Raw genomic sequence first — 27,323 nt, forward strand, 5'->3', positions numbered from 1 at the left:
GGAGTGGGATGCAGGCTTTTAAGGGGGAAGACAGGCCTTCAAGAGGGGGGGGGAAAGGCCTTCAAGGGGGGGGGGACAAGCCTTCAAGAGGGGGAACAGGCCATCAAGGGGGGACAGGCAGGCCTTCAGGGGTGGGATGCAGACCTTTAAGGGGGGGACAGGCCTTTGAGGGGGGGACAAGCCTTTAAGGGGGGGAAAAGCCTTCAAGGGGGAAACAGGCCTTCAGGGATGGTGGCACAGGCCTTTAGGGAGGGACAGACCTGGAGGGGGGCCCTGGTGTAGAAGTACACAGAGGGAGGGAGGGAAGGCGGGGTTCAAAGAGACATGCATATGCCAGACTTTGGGGGGAATAAATGGGTCTGAAAATAGAGGAGAGGGAGAGAGATGATGGACAATGGGATTTAAGGAGGGAAGGAACAGAAAGGGAGAGAAGTTGGACACAAGGGATGGTGTGGAGGGGGGGATAGAGATACTGGATAGGAGGGTAGTTGGGAAAAGAAAGGGAGAGATAGTGGACCCTGGGGTGGTGGGGTAGGAGGGATAGATGCTGGATGAAAGGGTAGTTAAGAAAAGGTGGATCTGTGGAGAGAGACGAAAAAAGGAAAGATGCCAGACCTCCTGGGGAGGGAAGGGAAACAGAAGGGGAGGACAGAGATGGCAGATAGATGGTTAGCACGGAGAAAAAAGGAGACCCTGGCAAGCAAGTTATCAGAAGACAACCAGAGCCTGGGACCAACAAAATTTGAATAATGACCAGACAACAAAAGGTAGAAAAACTAATTATATTTTGTTTTGTAATTACAATATGTCAGATTTGAAATGTGTATCCTGCCAGAGCTGGTGTTAGACCGCAAACGTGAGCTAGGATTTAACAGAGAGAGGAAAAGTCTTTTTTGTTTGTTTATTTTGTTTACACCACAGCACCAGTGTGCTTAGGAAAAGGCAAAGGTGGTGAAGAGTGTCACACCCGTGCTCCTGTAAGCGCAATGAGCACATGGGTACATGACCAAAATTCCGATTCAGCGTGTTCCTTACTACCAAGGGAATCCTTCAGGTCTTACTATCAGCACAATATCTGCCTCAGGAATAAGCAAGGTCAAAGAGTCCAAGTCAGAGATGGCAAAACAAAAATAACTTTATTCCAGCCATGGGTTAAACAAATCAAAATTACAGGCTTCAGCCTGGCAGATCAGTGTAAACTTATGTTGCATGAAATCATAGCAAGAAAGTTCAAATAATGCAAACAGAAAGTTGAAGCTTGGATAGCTCTACATTAAGCACAGTCCCCTGCTTCTGGACTTAAATCAGGTGAGTAACACAGTCCTCTTCACCAGAGCAGTAATGCTTTAAGCAAATAATGTTTTATCAAACAGTTCATATCAAACAAAATCATTGGTTCTGCTTAAAACTTCAGTATCATGCCTACGTTTCTCTCTCTCTCTCTCTCTGAAACATTGCTGCAGTAATTAGGCACAGCTGTGAGGGAAGGCAACGTACTTGCTCAACTTGGCAACAATACAGGGAAAACAAACACTCATACGTTTGCTAGAACTCACACTTTACTGCTTCAGAGAAAGCCTCTAAGTTTGGCTTCCAAGGAGAGTTTCTAAATTAACTTCACACAAACTATAGTTAAGCTGGCAGCACGGAGGTATAAGCAACAGGAAAAACCCAACTCTCATGCTTACTAGATTTCCATGGGTAATGGCTGAGTCTCAGTGCCTGCACCTCCATAGCTTCTTCCTCTGGCTGTTCCCATAGATTCCCGGTAGGAGACAACTCCTCTGCCTCTACCATAAGCCAGTCTGAGAGAGACTCACTCTCCCCAGCTTTCCACTCTCCTGAATGCCTCTCTCCTGTGTGCCCCCTTCCTGTTCTCAGGAGCCACGTTATATCCTGTGGAGAGCCACTCCCCCTCTGAGAAGGTGGGGGAAGGATTTTCCACACACTAGCCTGTTTCCTGCTATTACAGGCAGGTTTCTCCCTAGTCCTGGTTTTAACCTTCTGTTCAAATTGACTCAGATTTCTGACAGTGGCAGGGTCAGGTCTGCATGGAGTGTAGCTTTTCCTCCTAATCTTTTCCTGCCCTGCCTCTTCTACCTCCATATCATTATCAGAGCAGAAGTCAGCTTGCTCAGTTAATTGGTTAGTCACCTGATCAGCTCTCCTGCATCTAGGTACACTGTGTTTTCTCCTGATCACTGGGACAAAACCCGGGATGGATTCAGGTTTGTTTTGGCCAAAACCTGAAATGGACCTGGGTTTGTCACAAGAGGCTATAAAATAAACCCACCAGGATGTTTGAAAAAAAAACCCAAAAAACACCCAATTGGGCAGGAAAATCGAATCGACTCGAAAAACCAATTCAATAGGCTGAATCGAATCGAAATTTTTTTCCTGAATGGGGCAGAACTATTTTTTAGAACACACAGACGAGACCTACCTTTTCCAGCATACAAGCTAGACCATTTTCAAACAATCTTCAAAAAACTTTGTACTGTGTTATTTTAAAGTTTTTTGACCATTTTCAAATAGCCCATTTAAATGGTTATGTCACTGAAATGCACATGGCCCTAAAGTAAGCGAGAGAAAGCTCCTGTTTGACCTAGGCAATTACCTACATATCTTATGCCAAAATCTGGGCCCGCACAAGGGACAGATTAATCTAGACATTTAGAAGTCCCTAAAATGTTTTGTTTAGGGCACAATATTCCTTGGTGTATTATTACCTTCTCCAGTGATGTTGATTCATCTAAATACGGTTTCCAGTCCTTGCCATTAGCACTGTAATAGATGGCATATGTTTTTACATACATTTCAGTATTGAAGTTCCAGGCACCCTGGGTGATGATTCCAGTTACCCTCTTGGACTGGAGAAGATCGATCTGTAACCATTGTTGGTTGTTGTTTGCCTATGTCCAACAATAGAGAACACATAATGGAAAGAGAAATTAAAGTATGAACAAAGGGCTAGATTCACTAACCCTCCGATCTTATCCGATTCGTGTGCGATTGGAGGCAGGCCGACCGATTCCCCAACCATCTGCATGCAAATGGGGGTGATCGAAGGCATGGCCCCAACCGACTGCACGGATCGCTAGAACCCTGACAGTAGTGACAGGAGAAGCAGCCACCTGTCACTGCTGTCAGGGCTTCTGCCGGCTTTAAAATTTTATTTTAAATCGGGCAGATATTTTGCATGTTTTACACATGCAAAATAGCCCGATTAAAAAAAAAAATTAAACCTCCCTCCCTCTCCCAACTGCCCCTTCCTCTCTCCCTCCCTGAACCAAAAAATCGACCCGACGCGAGGGTTCCACTGCCAATCGGCCCACCGCAACCCGACCGGCCCACCCCTGGTTGGGCCGGGTGGAACCACCCCCCTCCCCGTACCTTTAAAAATGTTGGGAACAGGAAGGGCGCCCAGTCTCTCCTGCTCCTTAGGTCTCCAGTTATCTTCAGGAGTAGGAGGAAGTGCAAAGTCCTCCTGCTCCTGTTGCTCTGCCAGTCTGTGACGCAATACCGGCTTTAGGCCACGCCCTGGTACATCATGTGATGCACGGAGAGGGGAATTTATGATGCTGCCACTGGCTATATGAAGGTTGTATTGTATGCAGTGATTGGATTTTGCAGGCTATGATTTGGTTCTGTATCTTGCATTGGATTCTAAGCATATGATTTTTTCCTGCTTCTTTTTCCTTTTGCTAATTTTTCTTTAGTCTACTCTGTGAGAGGATTATCAAGTACTCGTATAAACAAATTAGTATTTATTATATTTTCTAATCCTACTTTCTTGTGATTTTACAAGAGGCATTATATGCAAAAAAAAAAATCACCCGCCAAACTTTCAGGCATTTTCATATGATGCTCTCATAACATCATGTAAAGTTCATGGGTTCAGAGATCTCTTCTCGTGATCCAAATTTGTTTTCTAACGCCTTCTCCTATTTTATGTGAACTGCATGCATTTCTTTCACCTTTGCTTGCCATGCATTAACAGATCCTCCCAAATTAAGACGGGCATAGAATGGGTTCCAGGAAGAGAACCATGAAGACTGGATAGAGGAAGCTGTGATCTGGTCATCTTTGATGTGGCCACTTTCCATGCCCAAAGGCACAAAACAACCTGGATAAAAAGGAGAGAGAAGGTTGATTTCCTTCCTCTAATTTAGCAACTACAGAGAGTAGCAATTCTGTCTAGTGCTGTAAAAGATGACTGCATATCTTCTGTATACAGAAACCCCTTCAAGTCAGAATCCCTAATCATATTTCCTATAATCCACCATTCGTACTCTCCTGAATTCTATAAATGGCGCTTTGAGCTGCATGTGCAAATTTGGGTGTGTGCAACTTAATTGAATAATGAGCTAATTGTCTTCTTAACAAGCAATTATTGGTGTTAACTGGTTTAAATTTACAATATGAGAAAGAAGATTTTATAGGTAATTTATAAGCAATATCATTAAGAGTGAGTAGTGAATGCATGCACAATATTAAAGATAAGTGTATTAGTGCCCGTAAGTCTAAGTTCTTTCGCATGCTGGCTATATTAACATCAAAAACATTTTCTACTTTATTTATGCCTTCTATACATATATATTAAATTTTATTAAAAGGATCTCAATTCGTTAAAATGAAGGGCTCCTTTTACTAACCTTCGTTAGGATTTTAACGTGCGGAATAGCTCAAGCTACAATGCCCCGCATGCTAGATGCTAACATCAGCATTGAGCTGGCGCTAGTACTAGCTGTGTAGTGCGGGGTTAGCACACGCTAATCTGCGTGTGCTAAAAATGCTAGCGCATCTTAGTAAAAAGAGCCCTAAAATCCCAACCTCATGGACTCCATCATTCTTTTTTTTTTTTTTTTAAGTTCAAAATCTTTATTGAATTTTAAGATTACAAGGGTAAGTACAAATATATTTAACAAAATCAAAGTGTCTATCACAGCAATGAAAAGCATAAATGTTGTAGAGCGCATCATTCTTATTAAAACATATCTATTGCTGTATGCAATCTTCTATACTACCTTCCTTGATCAATTGATGTTAATATATCCAGCATGCGAAAGAACTTGGACTTGCAGGCCTACATTTAAGGCATCCGTCTTGCATCTATGTAGACGCTTAAGCCCGCCCAAGGCCACTTCTGGGTGAAGCTCTGCCCACACCCCGCCTTGGGGGTGCTTAAGCATTGTTACGTGTCTACGTAGACACGCTCCGGAGGCCTACAATGTGGGCATCCTGCCTTGGAGAGTTGTTGTTTTTTTATAAACGTGCATTCCGATTGGCTGCCAGACGGCAGTAGGACGCCTACCACCGTCTGCCATCAGGACAGGCATTTTCAAGAGTCATTTATTCATCACCTGATCATTTTAAGAAAGGAGTTCTCATTTAAGCCAATGCTTTGTTTCTGGGGTGAAGGCAATCTTGCAGAAATAACCCAGCCTGTTTTGAGGATGGAAGATTTTAGGACCAAACCCCCCCCCCCAAAAAAAAAAAAAAAAAAATCCAGTGGTTACCTTCTATTTCACAACCCAGGAGCTCCATGCGCAAGGTGGGTCTTTTCATGTGCTCCATTGGATATACTCGGATGTACCTGGCAATGATGGGTGGGTCAAATTTGTTTTCTTTTATTCCAGAGGAATCTGAATTTCCATCAAAGATCTGGGGAAACCACCATAAACATTCCCATTAATAATGTAATGGGGAATTTGTCACGTCACATCAATTCTTACAAGTTTGGTTGCATTGTTTATTATTCATGTGTCTTATGGCGTCTCTATCCCAGAGGCTTGCAGATAACATTTAATCAGCAAATACCTTGCCCAGTTCTTTTGGGGCCCACTTAATATCTGTGATAACATCCAGGGCACTGACCAGAAAATTATATGCTCCTGACTCACAGTTTTGAACACGTAAGGCAGGGGTGTCAACACTTTTTTGGCTTGCGAGCTACTTTTAAAATGACCAAGTCAAAAAGACCTACCAACATTAAAATTTTAAAAAACACAAAGCACACTGTACACAAAGAAAATGTTAATTATCATTTATATTCCACGGGTTTTCAAATAGGTCAAGGCAGATGACTTTATGCAATGTCACCTTAGTAACAACTATACAAAAATAGACAAATATACCCCTCCCTTTTTACTAAACAGCGATAGCGGTTTTTAGCACAGGGAGCTGCACTGAATGTCCCACGCTGCTCTCGACACTCATAGGCTCCCTGCGCTAAAATCCGCTACTGCGGTTTAGTAAAAAGGGGCCATAATGCAAAATATAGACAGCAGTTATAAATTATCAAAATGGACACATTTTGATCACTAAATTGAAAATAAAATCATTTTTCCTACCTTTGTTGCCTGGTGATTTCATGAGTCTCTGGCTACACTTTCTTCTTCTGACTGTGCATCCAATATTTCTTCCCTTCTTTCAGCCTGCTGTATGCTTCCAGACCTCATTCCCTCTTCCTCTCTCCCTGCCCCTCCCCTTTCTTTCTGTCTCCCTGCCCCCATTCCATTCTTTTTTTTAAGGTTGGATGCAGGACCTAGCATTTTTCTCCCTTTCTTTGTCAATTTCACCTCCCATTGTGAGTCCAACAGCAGCTCTCCCTACTTATCTCCCTCCTTCCCTGATCTGTGGCCCTATGAACTTGCTATTTTTGCCATAGAGGCAAGGTTCCTCCAGGCCAGCCCTAGGGGCCTGTCATAGCTTCCTGTCAGGGCCGACAGTGCAGCCACACAGGACACAAGGAAGGCCGGGGCTTCAAAACTGTGTCTTGCCCATTGCCTTCTCTGCTTGGCTGGGGTGCAGTGGATGGGGTGGGGCGCATGTCAAATCGGCCACGTTTCCAGCTTGGGACGATCATACTTCATGTTACTTTGTAGGCTGAAAGGTCCAAAGCCAACTGGTGGTAGCATAGACAAAGCGTTTGTTGGATCATGGAGGGGGTGATGCTGAGCTATAGGGAGCGGGGATCGGATATCAGGGAAAAGGAGCTGGCTCCAAGAGAGTAAAAATGGCAAAGACACAGTAAAGCTGCTGGACTGAGAGGAAGAGGCAATGCGGGATGAATGCATTTTCGTCTCGGACTCTTCGCTGCTTTTTAGGGGGGAGAGTTTGACTGTGGCTTTCGGCAGGGTCTCGCTGCAGCCAAGCAAATGGCACTGAAAGTTGAAAAAAAACGAGAAGGGCGGAGGCTGCGACTTCACTGCCATCCACCGGGGATTTGAGCATCACTGACAGCCGGAGGGAGGGAGCAAGAGGTGCATCGATAGGAGGCTGCACCTGTTGCCCCAATGCTCAACTCCATATATGTGTCCTCGAGCCGGGGCTGGAAGTCCTCAGGCAAAGACCACCACAAACCCAGCCCGAAGGAGGGCAACAGCGCGGACAGGGTGGTGCCATATTTCCTCTCCCCGATGTCATTTCTGAAGTCAGAGAGGAAGTTCCGGGCCAGCCAGGCAGCAATTGGCTGGCCCGGAACTTCCTCTCCGACGTCATAATTGATGTCAGGTGGGGAAGTTGGTTGGCTCGGCGCTTCTGAGTTGAGAAGGAGGCAGAACGCGATCGACTCGCGTTGCCTTCGCGATCTACCGGTCGATCACGATCGACCTTTTGGGCACCCCAGACGTAAGGTTTGGTTTGTTTGCTTCGAGAAATGTTTAAAGGGAATGTGCAACCTCAGCAGTACAGGGTGAGTCACGCATTAAAACAAAATCATGTTTGTTATCCTTCTAAAAATGTTTGCCTTGGTTCTGACATTGAGGGCGAGCTTGATTTGTTCTATGCTCCTGCAAGTTTTGAACTTTCTGGGTTTTTGGAAACACAGTGTAGAATGAAATAACTGAAAAGGCTACTTTTTATTTATTTATTTAAGTATTTATATACCACTTATAGCCTAAGAGGGGCATAATCAAAAAAAAGGTCTAAGTCCCCTTTTGGCCTAAGGCCTTGAACGTTGAAAGTAGAAGCAGGGAAAATGTCCACTATCAAAAAAAATGTCCAAAAGGAGGGTTTTTTTTTATAATGGCCTGCCTCTACGTTCAGCTGTTTAAATGCCCAGACCACCACTACGTCTACTTTAACACCATATAATCAACTTAAAAAAAGCCTAACTCCCATACGCCCAAAACAAGAGCTTTTAGGCGAAGGAGGAGCCAGTCCTTCGCCTAAAAGCTAGATTCTGTAACCGGTGTCTGTCAAAAACAACACCAGTTACAGAATCTCCCCCCCCCCTTACAATGAACTGGGCAGGAGGGAGCCCAAGCCCTCCTGGCCTGGCGATCCCCAACCCCCCTCCTCCCCCCGCCGATTCTGAGCCCTCCTGGCCCGGTGACACCCTTACCCCTCACCCCCACTAAAATACGAACCGCCCTGCCGACCCCCCCAACCTTTAAATCATTGGTCGGACGGACGGGTGCCAAGCCCATCCGTCCGACAGGTCAGCCATCCATTGAATGGCTGGCCTTAGGGCCTGATTGGCCCAGGCGGCTCAAATCCTGTCCACAGGCGGGGCCTGAGACGCCTGGGCCAACTGGAATAGGACCAGTAGGTTTAGGCCCCTCCTGTGGGCGGGGCCTTAGGCACATGGGCCCAACCCTCACCCCCCCTCCTGGCCCCATCGGAATCAGCCGGTGGGGGGGGGGGGGTGAGGGTGCCGCCGGGCAGGAGGGCTTGGGCTCCCTCTTGCCCGATTGTTGTAGGGGGGAGGGCTCATCACTGCAGGAGAGATGGCTGGTGATCGGCTGTGTCGCGCAACAGAGCTGGTCACCGCCAATATTCAGTGGCTTGCTAGTGAAGTTCTGTGGCCAAAAATAAACACCTAAAAGATCATTGAGACTTTAGCTGGCCACTGAAAATTGGCATAGCTGTCTATATCCAGGCCAGCCAGCCAAAAATAGACCAGAAATTCAATGCCAGTAACCAGATATGGTACCGGCATTGAATTTCTCGTATCAACGCGGACCGCAGGAGATCGCCAGCGATCTGAATATGAGCCAGACTGATTCTTTATAACCATTTCAGAAAAAGATACCTATCTTCTGGTCCCAAATCTTCCAAGTTTTTCCATATGTGATATGCGCTATGCATCTCTGTAGGAAAACTTCTCTTTTAAGGAAAGCCAAGCGCTTGCCATGGGGACTCTATGCGCCCCCCGTATGCAAAACAATTTAATCAGTCGGTGAAAGCCGCCGACTGGTGAAATCACAGCTAGGCAACTATCCTCAAATATTAAGCAAGAGATATTCACAATTGAGTCAGCTATCTTGGGGGCATTCCAGGGAGGCAGGTCATAGTTATGCTCCAATATTCAGGCAAGGTTAGCATAAATAGGTCAGCATAAATAGCTGTCCTATCTTCACATGCTAGCGGTTCATAGACAACCCCGCGAAAGACAAAGGCGCGCGCCGACAACTGAGCGCAAGATGGAGGTGCGCGCCGAAGAAAATTACAGTTTTTAGGGGCTCCAACGGGGGGGTTTTGTTGGGGAGCCCCCCCAGTTTACTTAATAGAGATAGCGCCAGCGTTGTGGGGGGTTTGGGGGTTGTAACCCTCCACATTTTACTATAAACTTAACTTTTTCCCTAAAAACAGGGAAAAAGTGAAGTTTTCAGTAAAATGTGGGGGGTTACAACCCCCCACGCCCCCCACAACGCGGTGTGATCTCTATTAAGTAAAGTGAGGGGTTCCCCCCCACGCCGGAGCCATAAAAACAGTAATTTTCTGCGGCGCGCACCTCCACGCTGCGCTCAATTGTCTGCGCACGCCTTTGTCCCGGCGCGCTTTTGACCTGACACCCCACGCTAGCTGATGCCCAGTTAATGCTGAGCATCGTGTTAACTGAGCATCGTTAACTGAGCAGGACTAGCGAAAACCCAGATATTCCATCTCGCTCATGCGGCTTGAGAAATTTCGACAGAATAAGAATATTTGAGGTCAGTCATACTGTTTTCCTCTATTTCCTTATTTATTTCTTTGAGAGGTATGAGGTGAAGGCTTAGCGAGGGAGGGAGGCAACCCCCTCAACCCTCTTCTCCGCCCTCCCTGCCGCGCACGCTCCCCTTCCCTTCACCCGTACCAGCTTCCCCGGCGCGAGCAGCCTCTCTGACTTGCATCGGTTCTCATTCTGACATCACTTCCTAGTTGCGGGACCCAGAAATGACATCAGAGGGGAGTGCCGAGGCCCCCCAGCGCAAGGAGAAGGTTGGAGTTGCTGCTCGCGCCGGTGAAGAGCTAGAGGTACGGTGTGGGTGAACTGAAGGCGTGTATGCGGCAGGGAAGGAGTGAGAAGGAGCGGGGTGGGGGGGAGTGGGGAAAAGAGGAAAGGTGCTGGCACCCCCACCATGATGGCGCCCGAAGCGTTTCATCTCCCCACCTACCCCCCACTATCCCACTGGTGAGGTGGAACAATGAGGGGAACGTGAGGGACATTTCTATAATTACATGCCCGCATTTATGCGGACGTTGCATGTGTAAATGCATGGAAAATAGCACCTGCGTGCATAAGCATCCTAAGGGCACACAAAGTGCTAGACATACTGGTGGACAAAAAGGCAGAAGAACACCTCGCCTTAAAGTATAAACAGTCAAACAAAAAAGGCAAGGAAGGTGTCTTTTCAACCCCCAAAAAGTCTTTATTTAAAACAGTGGTGCCAACAAGGATCCTTGTTTCTGCGTACAGGAAAACGACTTTCTCAGGGGACACGCGTGCAGTCAAGCAGCAGCGTTGAAGGTACTATCAAAGTCAAAGTGGTGGAACAGAAGTGGGACATAGATGCTTATCCCACTTATATGTATAACTTCTGAAAGTTACATGCACTCTTGCCGCATTTACACACCCTCCGTTACCTCAGGCCTATGGCCGATTAATTGGCAGCTGTGTAAACGGAAGGTGCACCGTTGCCAACTTATGCCAGAATCAGTCGTGTAGCCACAGTTGAATGTGGACTTTGGGCTCAGGCCCAGCCAAGTTTGTTCTCCCTCAGCGGGCTGACAGGGATCCCCCCCAAGCTCTGCCAGCCCAAGAAACTTACATCAGGGGTGGCTGGAGGAAGTGTCCCCGAGTTGCTGCTGCCAGTCGCTGTCTTCCCCTGTGCATGCTCGGTTTTCATACTTAGGTGAAACTGGAGGTAGGAAGCGATGGCTCGGGGACACTGCTGCCGTCCGCCCATTTCTTTGGCGGGGAAGAAGACTTCGGCTGGTGGGGGCTAGGGGATCTCCGCCAGCACAGGTATTACATTTACCTTGGAGGGGGGGTGCCCAGGGGAGGGGTGGAGATGAAATCTTTGGCCCATCCACTTTGGTTTCGGGCCCACCCTACGTCGTCTGTCTGGCTAAGCCATTGGCTAGGGTTACATAATAGAATCTGGGCGCACAGGTGCTGTTACAGGATTAGCGCTTAAAGCGATGCATCCTGGTTTCTAACTTTTGGCCCCCTGTTATAGGATTGTCCCCGGTATGCACATATAACATTGTCTATAATTCGTACAGACCTTTTGCGTGCTAGAACTATCTCCTTTGAAGCTTGTCCACTTTCTTTTGTCTGTGCTGTAAGTCACAATGAATTCCGTAACATACCGTTGGGTGAAGACCTGTCTTGCTCCCTGGGTTTGAATGCCAGAGATAACAACAGGCTTTTTCAAATCGACCTGAAAGATAAGTGATGAAAACTTGTTTAACAAATTGGGCGAAGCAATAAGCAGCTTCTCACCTTGAGTTAAAATACCAGCTTTCATGGGGCCATATGTTTTTTCCATTTCCCTTCTTTGGAATTTAGTTTTTACTGTAATCAATCTCTATTTCAAGTTTCAAGTTTTGTTAGGATTTATCTACGCAATATCATATTTCAATGCGTATAACATTTTTTAAAAAGGGGAGGACAAAACAAAACATTGAATGCAAATTAAATACGTTCTAATACAAATTATATACGTTCTAATACATAACTGGTACAGAAGGCAAGGGGGATGAACTACAATCTTTAGAGAAAGAAAAGAAACATTTAGGGAAGAACACATTTGGTGGGGACACATAAGAAAAAAAAAAAGAAATAAAAAGGATAATTTTGCGACCTACTCGTAGGATTGATTAAGGTCTAAAAGATTTAGTGATTGGTAAATTATGCTGTCTATGTTTCAAATGCATCTTTATAAAGAAAACTTTTTAAGGAACGCTTGAATTTTTCTAAGGAAGGTTCATTACGTAAGTATAATGGTAAATTATTTCAAAGCTGGGGTGCTATAACTGAGAAAATGGTAGATCTCCTGGTCCCTATTATTTTTAAAGAAGGAATAGTTAATAAATGTTGTTGTGTTGATCTAAGTGCCCTAAATGGAGAATACGGTATCAAGAGGCAATCCAGAAATGTCGGAGCATGTGGTTGTTGAATTTTAAAAGTTAAAAGTATAATTTTAAAAGTTATTCTATGTGTGATTGGCAACCAATGTGCAGTCTGCAGAAGTGGTGTAACGTGGTCATATTTTTTTGAATTAGTAATAATTTTTATTGCTGTATTTGTATTATCTGTAGCCTTCTTATTTCTTTCCCTTATGCTTCGCACATGTATGTAATATACCGTATATACTCAAATATAAGCCGACCCGATTATAAGCCGTGAAAGCCATTCCCCCAAGGGGAGGGAAAGGTTTGACTCGAATATAAGCCAGGGGTTAATATTCAAGTGCCTGTCCTGCCAGGCTCTGCACCCAGTCCCCCTCCCTCCCTGGCTCTGCACCCTGTCCCCCCTCCCTACCCTGTACTGTGTCCCCGTGTCCTCTCTCCCTTCCTCCTGATACCTTGCAGGCCTCTGCCGGGCCTGCCGTAAGACCTGGTGGGCTGGAACAGGAGGGACCCCTCCTGTGACAATGTTTACCTCCTTCCCGCCTCCCCCGCGTACCTTTTAGTTCACTGGTAGTCCAGCGGTGAGCCGAGGCAGGAGCGATTGTTCCGCACTCCTGCCCCATGCAGATCTGCTCTCTGAATGGCTGACGTGAGTTCTCGCGACAACTGCGAGATTGTGGGAGCTCGAGAGGTTTATGCAAGAAATCACATCAGCCATTCAGGGAGTGGATCTGCACAGGGCAGATGTGCAGAAAGATCGCACCTGGCTCGGTTCACTACTGAACCACCAGTAAACTAAAAGGTACGTGGGGAAGGCAGGAGGGAGGTATTCCCAGCTTAAAACCCATACTGTTTTTGGGTAATGCATTTTCACCAAGGCCTTCTTTTTTAATTTGGGGGTTTCTGGTGACAATTTGGGCGTTTCTGGTGATGAGAACCCCCCCCCCCCCCCCGCGGTCACAATTACCCTAATTAATACTCTACTGTTTTTGCCCTGCAGTCCGGTAAGCTTGTAGTTGGTGTCTGTTCCTAAAACCCTGCTTTGTTTTGTACACTGATTCTCCTGGATGCTAAAAGAAATGGCCTAAATAGCAAACAGCTATTTCTAGGGCTGTGAACATTTTTTTTTTTTTTCTCGAGAAAAACAAATTTTGTTCAGAGTTGTTCCATTTCCAAACGAAACAAAATGAAATAACACTGCTTCAACAAATTTTTTTATTTTATTTGAAAACATGCACATCCCTAGCTATTTCTTTCATTTCTTTCATTCCAGATAAATTTGAATAAAACTTTTTGGAGCAGCAGAGTTGGGGGCTTGGTTTGTAAACTGAGAGGGCTGGCCAAATGTGGTGGAGACAAGGGTCCAGTTGCATCTGTTTGCAGTTGCACGGTGTGAATCTCATCTAGCCAAGGGCAGCAGAATAAAATTAGTTGTATTGGAAAAAAATGACAATATTTCTTACGTTACAAGGACAGTGAAAAATTAATGGATGCCCTAGAAAAACCTTCAATATTATGCACCCTTTTCAATTAACTTACAGTCCCTTAGAATCTCTTCTCAAGATTTTGATGATTAAAATCAACCTAGGGTTATCAGATTTTCCTTTGGGAAAATCTGGACCCATGGCCACGCCCCCAGGACTGCCCTGTGTCGCCCCCAGATGGCATCTGCATATGTGCATATGCCCCTTCCAAATGCAATTTTGCCTGGAAGTTTTTCCAAAACCTGGGAAAAGTGCCGGGTTTTGAAAAGCCCTTCGGACATGTCCGCAAAAAGAAGACATGTCTGGGAAAATCCGGATGTCTAGCAACTCTAACTCAACCACTATGATCATCCCCACACCTCACCTCCCAATACAACTGTGAAAATGCATAACATTTCTTTGAGGTCCTTTTATCAAGCTGCGCTAGCGGGGTTAGCGCGTTGGACATTTCATCACGCGCTAACCCCCGCGGCCGGCTAAAAAACTAACGCCTGCTCAATGCAGGCGTTAGCGGTATTACGTGCATTAAACCCCTACTGCAGCTTAATACCGTATTTTCACGCATATAACGCGCGCGTTATACACGATTTTTACAAACCGTGCATAACCTTGCGCGTTATACGCGTGAGTGCATTTTACAACTTTTTTTACATAGTTCCCCCCCCCGACGTCCGATTCACCCCCCCCGCAGGACCGCTCGCACCCCTTCCCCGAAGGACCGCTCGCACGCACACGCACCCGCACCCCCACCCCGAAGGACCGCTCGCACCCCCACAGCCTCCCGACCCCCCCCATCATGTAGAAGCTCCTTCCGTTGTCCTGCTGCTTCCTCTTGGCGGTCCCGGCCCTTCTGTGAGCCCTGCGTCTGCGCTGCTTCCTCTTCCGGTGGTCCCGCCCTTTCTCTGATGTCAGAGAAAGGGCGGGACCGCCGGAAGAGGAAGCAGCGCAGACGCAGGGCTCACAGAAGGGCCGGGACCGCCAAGAGGAAGCAGCAGGACAACGGAAGGAGCTTCTACATGATGGGGGGATTGGGAGGCTGTGGGGGTGCGAGCGGTCCTTCGGGGTGGGGGTGCGGGTGCGTGCGAGCGGTCCTTCAGGGTGAGGGTGCGAGCGGTCCTGCGGGGGGGGGGTGAATCGGACATCGGGGGGGCATCAGGCTTTCAGGGTGGGGACAGGACTTCAAGGGGGAGAGGAGAGTTGGGGCGGGCGAAAGTAGAGTCGGGGTGGCAAGAGGAGAGTCGGGGCGGGCAAAAGGAGAGTCGGACGGCGATGGGAGAGTCAGGGCGGCATGCGCGATATACGGGTGTGCGCGGTATATAAAAATTTATTTACATAAATTATAGTTTCCCGCGCGCTATACCCGTGTGCACGTTTTATACGGGTGCGCGGTATATGAGTGAAAATACGGTAAAAGGACCCCTTTGTATGTGCATATGTGTGTGCACTAGAGAATGACACGGGGATTGTTTACCGCAGTAAACCATGGTCACCGGAGTAAATATGCAGGAATAGAGACAATTGCAACTGGTTTACTGCAGGAATGGGGACAAGACCTTTCACCGCCCCGCGGGAATGGGGACAAGACCTTTTACCGCCCCAGAGGAGCAGTGAAAAGTCTTGCTCCTGTGGTATAAAAAATTGCGCCCGTGTCAGACTCAGCATCTCCTCCCCAGTTCCTCTTGCGCCTATTTTACCTTCAGGAGCCAGCCATGCCACGATGAAGACAGAAGGAACCCAAAACCAAAGCCCGAGACCAAGGTGATTTGAAGAATAAAATTACCAGACAACAAAAGGTAGAAAAAAAATTTATTTTCTATTTTGTGATTAGAATATTTCAGATTTGAAATCCTGCTAGAGCTGGTATTAGACATAACTGGGGACTGCAAAGCCCAGGCTGTGCTTCTTTAGCTTCCAGCTGGCTTAGGGCTCTCTCTCTGACCAGGGGGTAGTTTCCCTAGTTGCACTCCCCTAACACTATTCCTGCCATGTGTGACTGAAGTATTCTGTTAGCTTGATTTTTCTGTGTAGCATTCTGTAGTAATTTGGTTTGTTCAGTTTTCACAATAGTGGAGGGGATATTTGTGAAAGGGAGGGGAGACAGGGGTTTTGTTGATCCTTGCTCTGTATTATTTATCGCACCAGTTACACTTGAAAGACAGCTCGGCCTCATACTGCTTAAGCTCATTGCTGGCTCTTTTGCAGGTAAGAGCCTTTTGGACCGGCATGCATGCCGCTCTTGTGCATTACTACTGCTCTCAATTACTTTGTCCTCTTTCTCCAGGCAACCTGTGCAACCCCGGGCACTGGCCTTTATGAAGGTCTAGACTGTCCTATGAACCCTCCAAGCATTAGGTGGAGTGTGAGCCCACCGGGACAGAAAAGGAAAAATGCTTGTGTACCTGAATGTAAACCACTTAGGCTATAAATAGTATACAAATAATTAAAGTAAAGTAAAAGTAAAGTAAAGACATACAGAATATTGTCCCTTTTTATACTTTAATAAAATAAGTTCAGTATAAAATCATAACTATTTGAGGCTTGTGCGGATGGGATCTGACAGTTTGCAGGGTGGGGACGGGGACTGAGCTTATGGGAAGGGGCAGGAATGGGGACTGAACATGTGGGGACAGGGCAGGGACGGGGATTGAGCTCACGGGGATGGGGCAGGGATGGAGCAGGAAAGGTGATAAATTTTTCCCCCGTGTCATTCTCTAATGTGCACCTACGTATGTGTTTAATGATGGTAATTTATAAAATTCACTTAGGGATCCTTTTCTAAGTTGCAGTTAATAACTGGTGTTAGCACGCAGTGGCGTAGTAAGGGGGGGCAGACCACCCCAGGCGCGGTCTTGATCGGGCGCCAGCACCCCTCCTCCTCTCTGCCCCTTCCCACACCTCCTCCTGCTGCGTGCGCGCGCCCCTTCCCTTCCCCCATACCTTTTCCACTTCGGCGCCAGCAGCCACCCACTTGCTGCCCACGTCGGTTTCAGAACTCTGTCCCACGTCACTTCCAAGACCCCCCCCCCCCGCGCCTAGGAAGTGACGGCACAGAGAGCGCCGAAGCTGACGCGGGCAGCAAGTTGGTGGGTGCTTTGACCAGAGGGCCGCCGCTTGAGCGGACTGCTGGGCACGAAGGACCACTGGTCGGACCCAGCAGCGGCAATTCTTATGTCCTTATGCTTGCACCGAAGTTAAAAAGATACGGGGGGGGGGGGGAAGAGGCATGCGCATTTCCGGCAGGGGGGACGGGGTAGAGGGCGGGAGAGGGGTGCCGCTCACCCTTGCTACGCCACTGTTTGCACGCCCTTACACAGGTTATTCCCAAGCTAAGGCCAATTTTAATGCTGTTAAAAAAAAAAAAAACCAACTCCCCTATTTTTCAGTTATTTTATGAATGGCCATGCAATAACGTTACCATCAGCATGAGGTCATCAAAAAAAAAATTACCAGGGAAGAACTTACTACTACTTCTTGTTGTAAACCTTCTCAAACTATCATGGGTTTGGCAGTATATAAGAATAAAATTATTATTACTACTTATTAGTTTCTATAAATTACATCTAAAGTTAGACGCCTAGATTGGTATACCTAGACAATCTAACTGCCTTTTTTTTACTAAGTTGCAGTAGAGCCTTAGTTCAATCATCTTTATTGAAAAATTTTTTTAAATACAGAACAGTAGGGTAACAACGACCAATAAACTAGGCACTTAATAGCAGTGGTATCGCATTTTGTCAATCATTACCACAAAAGAAAATCGAAGGTAACCAAAGAGAAAACGTAAAACTGGTCAGACGTGTAAAGTACAATATACAAGCAAGATCAGGTTACAAATGTTGTTATCAGAATGAGCATAAAGAACAGTCCATAGAAGAAAAGCAGATTCGCAGGGGCCTGCAGCAGAACATATCATATTAAGAAGACTTAAGAAATGGGAATAGAGGAGCCCACATTTTTTCAAATCTAACTAGGGTTCCACATCATGGAGGTACTTGAGAGAGTTCAAAGAAGAGCAACTAATCTAATCTAAACCTTAAGTTTATATACCGCATCATCTCCATGAGAATGGAGCTCGATACGGTTTACAAGAACTTAAAATAGTGGGTAGAGAAGAAGAAAAAGGATTACATGAATTTATGTGTAGAAGGGGGGAGAGAAAGGGGGGAAGGATAGAGCTACAATTTGCTGAAAAGCCAGGTTTTCAGTTGTTTGCGGGGTGGTGAGGTCGTTCCAAAGACCTGTGATTTTGAAGAGAAGGGATTTTCCCAGTTTGCCTGAATAGTGGATGCCGCGTGGAGAGGGGAAGGCTAGTTTAAGCTAATAAAGGGTATGGAGGACCTTTCATATACTGACAGACTGAAAAGGCTAGGGCTTTTCTCCCTGGAAAAGCGGAGGCTTAGAGGAGACATGATAGAAACCTTCAAGATCATGAAGGGCATAGAAAAAATAGACAGGGACAGATTTTTCAAATTAAGGGGATCAACGAGTACAAGGGGGCACTCAGAGAAATTGAAAGGGGAGAGGTTTAGAACAAACGCCAGGAAGTTCTTTTTCACACAGAGGGTGGTGGATACATGGAACGCGCTACCGGAGGATGTGATAAACAGGAGCACGCTACAGGGCTTCAAAGAAGCTTTGGATAGGTACTTGGAGGACAAAGGGATTGAGGGGTACAGATAAGAGTAGAGGTAGATTATAGGGATGGGATTAGAGGTAAGTTATAAAATTAATCAGGGATCACTGTTCAGGCACTAGGCCTGATGGGCCGCCGCGGGAGCGGACCGCTGAGCAAGATGGACCTCTGGTCTGACTCAGCAGGGGCAACTTCTTATCTTCTTCTTATCACTCTGCAGCAATTCCTTCATATTTAGCATATAGGCCTACTGTATTCCACCATTCGTTATGAGATACATTGTTGAAATCTTTCAATTAGCAAATAGAACTAAAAGCAAGAGTTGTATTAATGGAATTTTATCCTGAGATATGGAGAAAAGCAGTCAGGCTAACAAGCAAAAGCGGAGAGGACATCGGAATGTTTAGATCCATTAAGGAGCAAATTTGGATCCATACGTGTTGCCAATAATTTTGTAATAGTGGACAGTCGAATATCATGTGTTTCAGTGCACCTATGGATAATTTACAAGACCAGCAGAAATCACTAGAATGGTCTTTCTTTGTCTTCGATAATTTGCTAGGTGTCCAATGAGCCCTATATATCAAAAAGGAAAAAGGACTGGTATAGAGCTGCTGAACTAGTAATTTTATATCATTTGTCGCCATTCCGTTTCCTCTAAGGGAGCATTAAAATGCTCCGACGCTCATAGGAATTCTATATGAGCGTTGGAGCAGTGTCAGAACATTTATTTAGCACTCCGGGCTGCGGTACAAGTTTCTATCATGACTTAGTAAGGGGGAGGGGGCTTAATTATTTAAAAGGCTTAATTGGTGCCGATAATTAAAAATCGGTGTATTAAGGCTTCAGATGTAATCTCTATAGAAGGATAAGTACTATGGTGCAGCAACAGGGACGGTATATGTTAACCTCCCTTGAATACCTCCTATTTCAATGTGATTTATCAAGTGTATTCTCCAGGCCCTCAGAGGTGCCACCAACAGTTCAATAAACTTTCATAACTGTTGGATTTATGCCCCCAATCGTCATTGGGTCCCTGGTAAGATGAAAAGTGCAATGCTTTTTTTTGTATATTTTCAGTAAATAAATTAAATAAGTTAAATAAATAGTATAGTTTACTTAACTTGGGTGGCCACGTCGTGATGAGTATATGGTTTTGAGGGATTGTGCCCTGAGGAAACCTTAACAGGGTGAAACATGTTGACGACTCTGTCCCTCTTGGCTAACCACCCAAGTTAAGTAAACTATACTATTTATTTAACTTATTTAATTTATTTACTGAAAATATACAAAAAAAAGCATTGCACTTTTCATCTTACCAGGGACCCAATGACGATTGGGGGCATAAATCCAACAGTTATGAAAGTTTATTGAACTGTTGGTGGCACCTCTGAGGGCCTGGAGAATACACTTGATAAATCACATTGAAATAGGAGGTATTCAAGGGAGGTTAACATATACCGTCCCTGTTGCTGCACCATGATAATTAAAAATCAGCAACTCATAATTGACATAAATTGTGTTTATTTGGACGGTATATGCCTACTCTATGGCACCTACCAGAAAGTAGGCACGGTTAGGGTGTGGATGATGGGTGTGTTCTACACGTAATCGTCTTGTTTTGGACTTAGGCACACTCATTTAGGCCAAGAAAACCCTGCCCATCAATGCCTAACTTTTTTATGGACTCATACCTAAGTGCCACATTATTCAGCGCTTAAGTCTGAGATGCCATTTATAGAATCGGACCCTAAGTAGGGTTACCAGACTGTCCGGGTTTTTCTCAGACATGTCCTCCTTTTTGAGGACATGTCCGGGGGGGGTCTGGATGGCTTTTCAAAAACCCAGCGCTTTGTCCGGGTTTTGAAACGCTTCTAGCCACGAACGACGTCGGGACTGCATCTGCGCAGGCACCGATGCCAACGCGGTGACGTCACGCGCGTGCATGTGATGCCATCGCGTCACACCGGCGCAGGCGTAGATGCCGTCCCAACGAGCAAACAGGTTGAGGGGGGCAGGGCTGGGCGGAACGGGGTGGGCCTGGGGGCGGGGCCATGGTAAATGAAAATCCGGTAACCCTAGCGCTAAGGGGCTCCCACATTAACCATGAGCTAACCAGTTAAATAGTTATGCTAACTGGTTAGTGCAGGAACTCCCACTCTGTCCCTGATACATCCCCTTAAAAAAATATTTCCTGTGACGTGAATGCGCGCACGTGCGAAAACTAACACAGGTCAGTTTACCACATCCTACATTAGTAGGGTTACTAGACGTCCGGGAAAGCCCAGACATGTCTTCTTTTTAGAGGACTGTCTGAGTGCCTGGACGGACTTTCCAAAACCCAGTAGTTTTGTCCGGGTTTTGGAAAGCCCCAACCTCCCGGTCGCGTCTAGAGGGTGCCTGAGCATGTGCGGATTACATCACACGCATCCATCCACACATGCCTGGAGATCCTCCAAAGGTGACCTGGAGGTCGGGAAAGAAAGGCGAGGCTTTGCGGGGCTGGGGTTAGAGGAGGAATGGGGCGGGGCCATGTGTCCGGGTTTCTACGGACAAAAGTCTGGTAACCCTATACATTAGTCCATTTTTGCTACGTTACGTGCTCGTACGTGCCTAACGCAGGGTAATAAAAGGACCCTCTTATTCTGGTAAATGAGCTATTTGTAAACTGCCTACCCTCCCTGTAGATAAAATAATATTCTGATAGTTCTTTGAGTCTATGTGGGCTATCAGGATCAATTGTTTTGTTCTGACTTCAGTTTACAGCCCCTGTAGAAGCTGCTGCCCTAAGCAACTGCCTAGTCCCGCCTAACTAGGGTTACCAGACGTCTGGATTTGGACATTTCTTCCTTTTTGAGGTCATGTCTGGGGGTCCGGACAGCTTTTCAAAACCCGGCACTTTGTCTGAGTCTCGAAAAGCCTCCAGCAGCGAGCGACGTCCGGACGACATCTGCGCATACGTGGATGCAAAGCGGTGATGTCACGCACATGACTTCATCACGTCACTCCAGCGCATGCGCAGATGCCGTCCTGATGAGCAAACAGGTTGAGGAGGCGGGTCTGGGGGGGGGGAACGGGGCACGACTCGGATGGAACGGCCTAGGGGCGGAGTCTTGGTCCAGATGAAAATCTGGTAACCCTTAGCCTAACGGCTAAGCCAGCTCTTATTAAAGTCCATTCCCTTACTCACCATTTTCCCCCATATAGATACAAAAATAGAACAATGCCAAAGAAATACCTGGATCCAGGGAAATTGTGTTTGGTTCTTTTCTGTACTCCAAGCATTGTATGCGCCTGCATTATTTAATCTTGCCAGTTGAGGCTTCCAAGGATCTAGTCAAACATGAAAGCAAGATTAAAAAAAAAAAAAAATTATAACTTTTGGTGGAATTCAGTATGCCATATGTATAAAATGGAACGTACATTTGCAACACAAAAAGGTTATATAGATAAGTTTAAGAAGATTTGGGGACCATTAATAGATTTTTGCAATGAATGATACAATTTTCCCATAATAAGATATTGATAAGAGGGGAGGGGGGGGAGGGTTTATTTTATTCATCTTATAATATAAATAATTTATCAATATATCTTGTATTATACGCAGTTGCCAAAGGAAGAGGAGGGGATGGGTTTATAATTGAGAAATAGTTGGTATACTTATTAAATATTATATACTGTTTCAAGATTATAGTAAAAGATATATAATGATACGTTATATATATATATAATGTATGAAGGAATATTGAGTGTGTACGTAATGAAATTGTATAAATTTAAGTGGTACACTTGCTGTTATATGAAAAATGAATAAAAAACTTAAAACAAAACAAGAAAAAAAAATTACAGAAGTATCATCCTAGATTTTTAAAAATATTGCTTAGTTTCCTGTCACATAATGCACTGGGAATATAGCAGACTGGAGAGGAGAGATCTCTCTCCTGGGGTCAAAGGCAAGGAGACAAGACAAACTTGGTGGGCAAACAAGAAGCTTATACCACACTGGGGAGGTCACTGCTGCCACTAGACTCTTCCTCAAATTATTATCATAAACCCTTCTAATCTTCCTTCAGTTTCCAGGGGCTTCTACACTATCCTTGCTGGAAACTTCTAATGGGGCTAAGTGATATCCTGACAGGTGCAGATGCAAGAAAAAAAAACAACCCAACAGGTTCACAGAAAGGTCACAACAGATTTTCCAAAAGGAAAATCCAGACCCATGGCCACACCCCCAGTTCCACCTAATTCTGTCCACGCCCCGCCTCCAGCCCTTAATCTGTTCGTGCGTCGGGACGGCATCCGCGCATGCACGGATGTGACGCGATGTCGCACGCATGTGACACGATGACATCGCGCTTGCGCGCATGACGTCACGCGCTGCACCCGCGCGTTCGCTGTCCTGACATTGGAAGCTTTTCAAAACCCGGACGGCCCCCCCGGATATGTCCTCAAAAGGAAGACATATCCGGGGAAATCTGGACGTTTGGTAACCCTACCTAGAGATGAGTGCTGAAATAAGTTGCAAACACTTTCTGGCTGATTTTCAGCACTATTTAACCTTCCAGAAATGGCGCTGACTAGTTAAATAGCGCATAACTGGCTAAATGTGAATATGGGCGGAAAAGTGGCAGATGAAGTTTAACATAGATAAATGCAAGGTGATGCACCTGGGTAAGAAAAATAAGGAACATGAATATAAAATGTTAGGTTAACATTAGACAAAACCGAACAAGAAAGGTGGTAAGGTTCAAGGTTTATTAACATTTGATTTATCGCTAAATCTGTTTACAAAGCGATGTACATAAGTAAAACATAAAATATGGAGATACAAAATTAAAACTTAATAACATAAGTTTAAGACAAGACAAACTTGAGATGGAGGGAAAGGAAGGGCAAAGATTACATCTGTTTTAGTTAGGAAAACAAATACGGGAAAACAAATACGGGAAAAAAAACACAAGGGAAAGCGTTTGATTAAAAAATTAAAATGCTAAGAAAAGATTATATAATATTAAGTATTAAAAGCGTCTTTAAAAAGGTGCGTTTTCAATGATTTTTTAAAAGAATGCAAATCTCTTTCAATTGTAATATATTGTGGAAGAGAATTCCACCATTGTGGGCCCATGACAGAAAACATGTCTGCTCTTCTTATTCCTATTGTTTTAAGGGAGGGTATGACTAATACATTTTGGGAGGATGATCTTAGTGAGCGAATGGGATTGTAAGGAATTAACATTCTTGATATAAACTGAGGCTCATTATAAACTAAAGTTTTAAATATAAGCAGCAATACCTTGTATAAAATACGGTGGCTTATAGGAAGCCAGTGAGCATCGATAAATAGGGGCGTAACTTGATCAAATTTCTTTGCATTATAAATCAATTTAATGGCGGTGTTTTGTATAATTTGAAGACGTCGTTTTTCTTTTTGAGAGATATTAAGTAATAAAGAATTACAATAGTCGATCTTTGTTATGACCAATGAATGGATCAGAATATTACGTGATTTAGGCTCCAAAAATTTGGTGATCGATCTTATTAGTCGCAGTTTATAGAAACAAGATTTAACTATATTATTGATATGTTCATGGAAAATCAGTTTATCGTCGATTATAACTCCCAAAATTTTTAGATTGTGAACAATCTCTATAGAATTATTATTTAGGACGAATGGTGTTTTAAGAGTTATGTCGTTTTTCCAATTAAAAATCATAATTTTTGTTTTCTTGATATTTAACGCTAATTTATTCATGTTAAGCCAATTATGTACTAGATCAAGTTTTTTATTTATAGATAATATGTCTTCCTGGTTTTCGGGGTCATAAGGGTACATTAGTTGGATATCATCTGCGTATGAAAAAGAGGTAAAACCGACTGATTGACAAAGACTCAACAATGGAGAGAGAAAAATATTAAATAAAAGTGGCGATAAAATAGATCCTTGAGGGATACCAAAGGATGTGGAGTAAGGATTGGAGTATTCATTGTTAAACTTAACTAAAGAAATACGATTAGACAGGAACCTGAAGCCATCGGCTCAAAGCGCAGCAGCGGCAAAGAAAGCAAACAGAATGTTGGGCATGATAAAGAAGGGGATCACGAGTAGATCGGCGGCCGTTATAATGCCGCTTTACAGAGCAATGGTCAGACCACACTTGGAGTACTGTGTCCAACACTGGTCTCCATACCTAAAAAAAGGATATAACCCTGCTGGAAAGGGTACAGAGGCGAGCCACGAAGCTAGTAAAAGGTATGGAAAATTTGAGTTACAAAGAACGCCTTGGAAAACTGGCACTGTTCACCCTCGAAAAGAGGAGACTGCGAGGGGATATGATAGAGACTTTTAAAATACTAAAAGGATTCGATAAAATAGAGCAAGAAACATCGTTGTTCACGTTGTCAAATGTGACATGGACAAGAGGTCATGGACTGAAGCTGAGGGGCAGCAGGCTCAGGACAAATGTCAGGAACTTCTGTTTCACACAGCGAGTGGTGGACTCTTGGAATGCTCTCCCGGAGGAGTTTATGAGGGAGATCACCATTCTGGGATTCAAGGACAAGTTCTTGCAAATCACATTGAGGGATACGGGTAATCAGGGCCTCCATCTGGGAGCACCTGGCTTGGCCTCCGCGTGTGCGGGTCGCCGGAATAGATGGACCTAGGGTCTGATCCGGTGAAGGCGTTTCTTATGTTCAGTATGAGTTAACTGGTTATTTCCACTGAATATTCCCAGTTAGCAGCTGAACTGGCTATATCATGTAATAACAGGCCATTTTCAGCTCTGAATGGCCAAGTTTAATGACCAAATCGGGCCGCACAAATATCAGTCCTATCTTTGGCCGCTGAATATTGACTTAGCCTGTTAAGTTTACAGCATCCACAAATAAACCAGGTATTAAATGCTAATCACTGGGAACGGCCTGACACTGAATATCTACGGCCACTGCTGACCACAGCATGAAGCTGACCTGCCTCTCGCAGTCTGAATATCGGCCGGCCTCTTCCTATTGGCCATCAGGGCAACCCTAGACTAGTAATGGAAGCATCAATTTTCAGTGGACACTGCACAGCGTAGAAAATTCAATATAGCACAAACTGCTTTTGAAATTACCAGGATGTTACACAAGTCTAAATACAAATGCCCTTTTTTTTTAGACTTGGATGTTTATTCCTGTTTGATTATCACTGTTGGACGTACTGATTTTGGGACCAGCGGCCTCAAAAAAAGCGAACAGAATGCTGGGCATTATCAAAAAAGGTATCACTACCAGAACAAAAGAAGTTATCCTGCCACTGTATCGAGCAATGGTGCGCCCACATCTGGAATACTGCGTCCAATACTGGTCACCATACCTCAAGAAGGACATGGCAATACTCGAGAGGGTTCAGAGGAGGGCAACGAGGATGATAAAGGGTATGGAGAACCTTTCATATGCCGAACGGTTAGACAGGCTGGGGCTCTTTACCCTGGAGAAGCGGAGACTGAGAGGGGACATGATAGAAACTTATAAAATCATGAAAGGCATAGAGAAGGTGGAGAGGGACAGATTCTTTAGACTAGCAGGGACAACTAAAACAAGAGGTCATTCAGAAAAACTGAGAGGAGACAGATTCATAACGAATGCAAGGAAGTTCTTCTTCACTCAGAGGGTGGTGGACACCTGGAACGCGCTTCCCGGAGAGGTGATAGGACAGAGTACAATTCTGGGGTTCAAAAAGGGACTGGATGACTTCCTGGAAGCGAAAGGGATAACAGGGTACAAATAGAGATTTACCTGACAGGACATTGAGTGAACAGGGTATGGGTATTTTAAGTTAGGTAGGGAACACTTTCAGGTCATGGACCTGGGGGGCCGCCGCGGGAGCGGACTGCCGGGCACGATGGACCCCTGGTCTGACCCGGCAGAGGCAACGCTTATGTTCTTATGTTCTTATGTTCACCTAAAACAGAGGTCTCAAACTCGCGGCCCAGGGGCCACATGCGGCCCGCCGGTCCTATTTTGAGGCCCTCGGTATGTTTATCATGATCACAAAAGTAAAATAAAACAGTTTCTTGATCATATCTCTCTTTAGCTATAAATGACAATATTATTATTAAGACTTAGCCAAAAGGAAAGATTTAGAAACTATAAAGAGTTTTTACCTCATGCAAAATTGTCATTTCTTTAATAAGACATTAACTATTTTTCTTGAGGCCCTCCAAGTCCCTACAAATCCAAAATGTAGCCCTGCAAAGGGGTTGAGTTTGAGACCACTGACCTAAAACATGCCCACTTGCTATTCAGACGAATTGCAGCATAGGATGTCCAAATTTCGCCATTCCATAAACACAAGTTGAGCATTTTTAGCAGATAATTTTTTTTGCCATTTTGAGACATCCATGTGCTTTGAAAATGAGTTCCTGTGTGTGTAAGTGATAGCAGAGTATGTTCTTATGTTCTATAATTTAAGCAAACAGGGGGGATATTCAGAGGGGAGGGGCATGGGCAGGTCAAACATTTATGTATGCAACTTACAGAATACTGTAAGAGTCTCTTGATACAAAATTGGTAGCAGTAAGAAACCCTAATTAACACGTTGGTAGCATATTACCAAATATTCTTGAGAACGTGGCAACCTTTTTTTTTTTTTTTTAAAGGTCAAAAGCAATATGCAGCGCCCAAAATAGATACTTTAAAACTTCATATTACAACACCCCAAATTCCAATAAATAATAATAATAATTTTATTTCTTATATACCGCCAAAGCCATGGAAGTTCTAGGCGGTTTACAGTAAGAAGAGCTGGACAATCAGCGACATAGTTACAATGTAGAATCAATGAATACAAGTACAGTAGTACCTTGGATTACGAGCATAATCTG

At 44.9% G+C, this 27,323-nt stretch overlaps 1 protein-coding gene across 1 annotated transcript in view; it reads right to left on the reverse strand.

Annotated features, from left to right (window-relative positions):
• F5 (coagulation factor V) overlaps nucleotides 1–27,323 on the reverse strand; it is a 181,297-nt gene that overhangs the window by 7,182 nt on the left and 146,792 nt on the right. The window contains exons 20-24 of the mRNA XM_033948697.1: nucleotides 21,698–21,792; nucleotides 11,496–11,651; nucleotides 5,520–5,664; nucleotides 3,978–4,126; nucleotides 2,730–2,912 (exon numbers count right to left, since the gene is read on the reverse strand). Of these exons, the coding sequence (XP_033804588.1) occupies nucleotides 2,730–2,912; nucleotides 3,978–4,126; nucleotides 5,520–5,664; nucleotides 11,496–11,651; nucleotides 21,698–21,792 (728 nt within the window). The remainder of the gene's footprint in view (nucleotides 1–2,729; nucleotides 2,913–3,977; nucleotides 4,127–5,519; nucleotides 5,665–11,495; nucleotides 11,652–21,697; nucleotides 21,793–27,323) is intronic.

The sequence above is a fragment of the Geotrypetes seraphini genome, chromosome 6, assembly GCF_902459505.1.
Source record: "Geotrypetes seraphini chromosome 6, aGeoSer1.1, whole genome shotgun sequence".
NCBI classification, from domain to species: domain Eukaryota; kingdom Metazoa; phylum Chordata; class Amphibia; order Gymnophiona; family Dermophiidae; genus Geotrypetes; species Geotrypetes seraphini.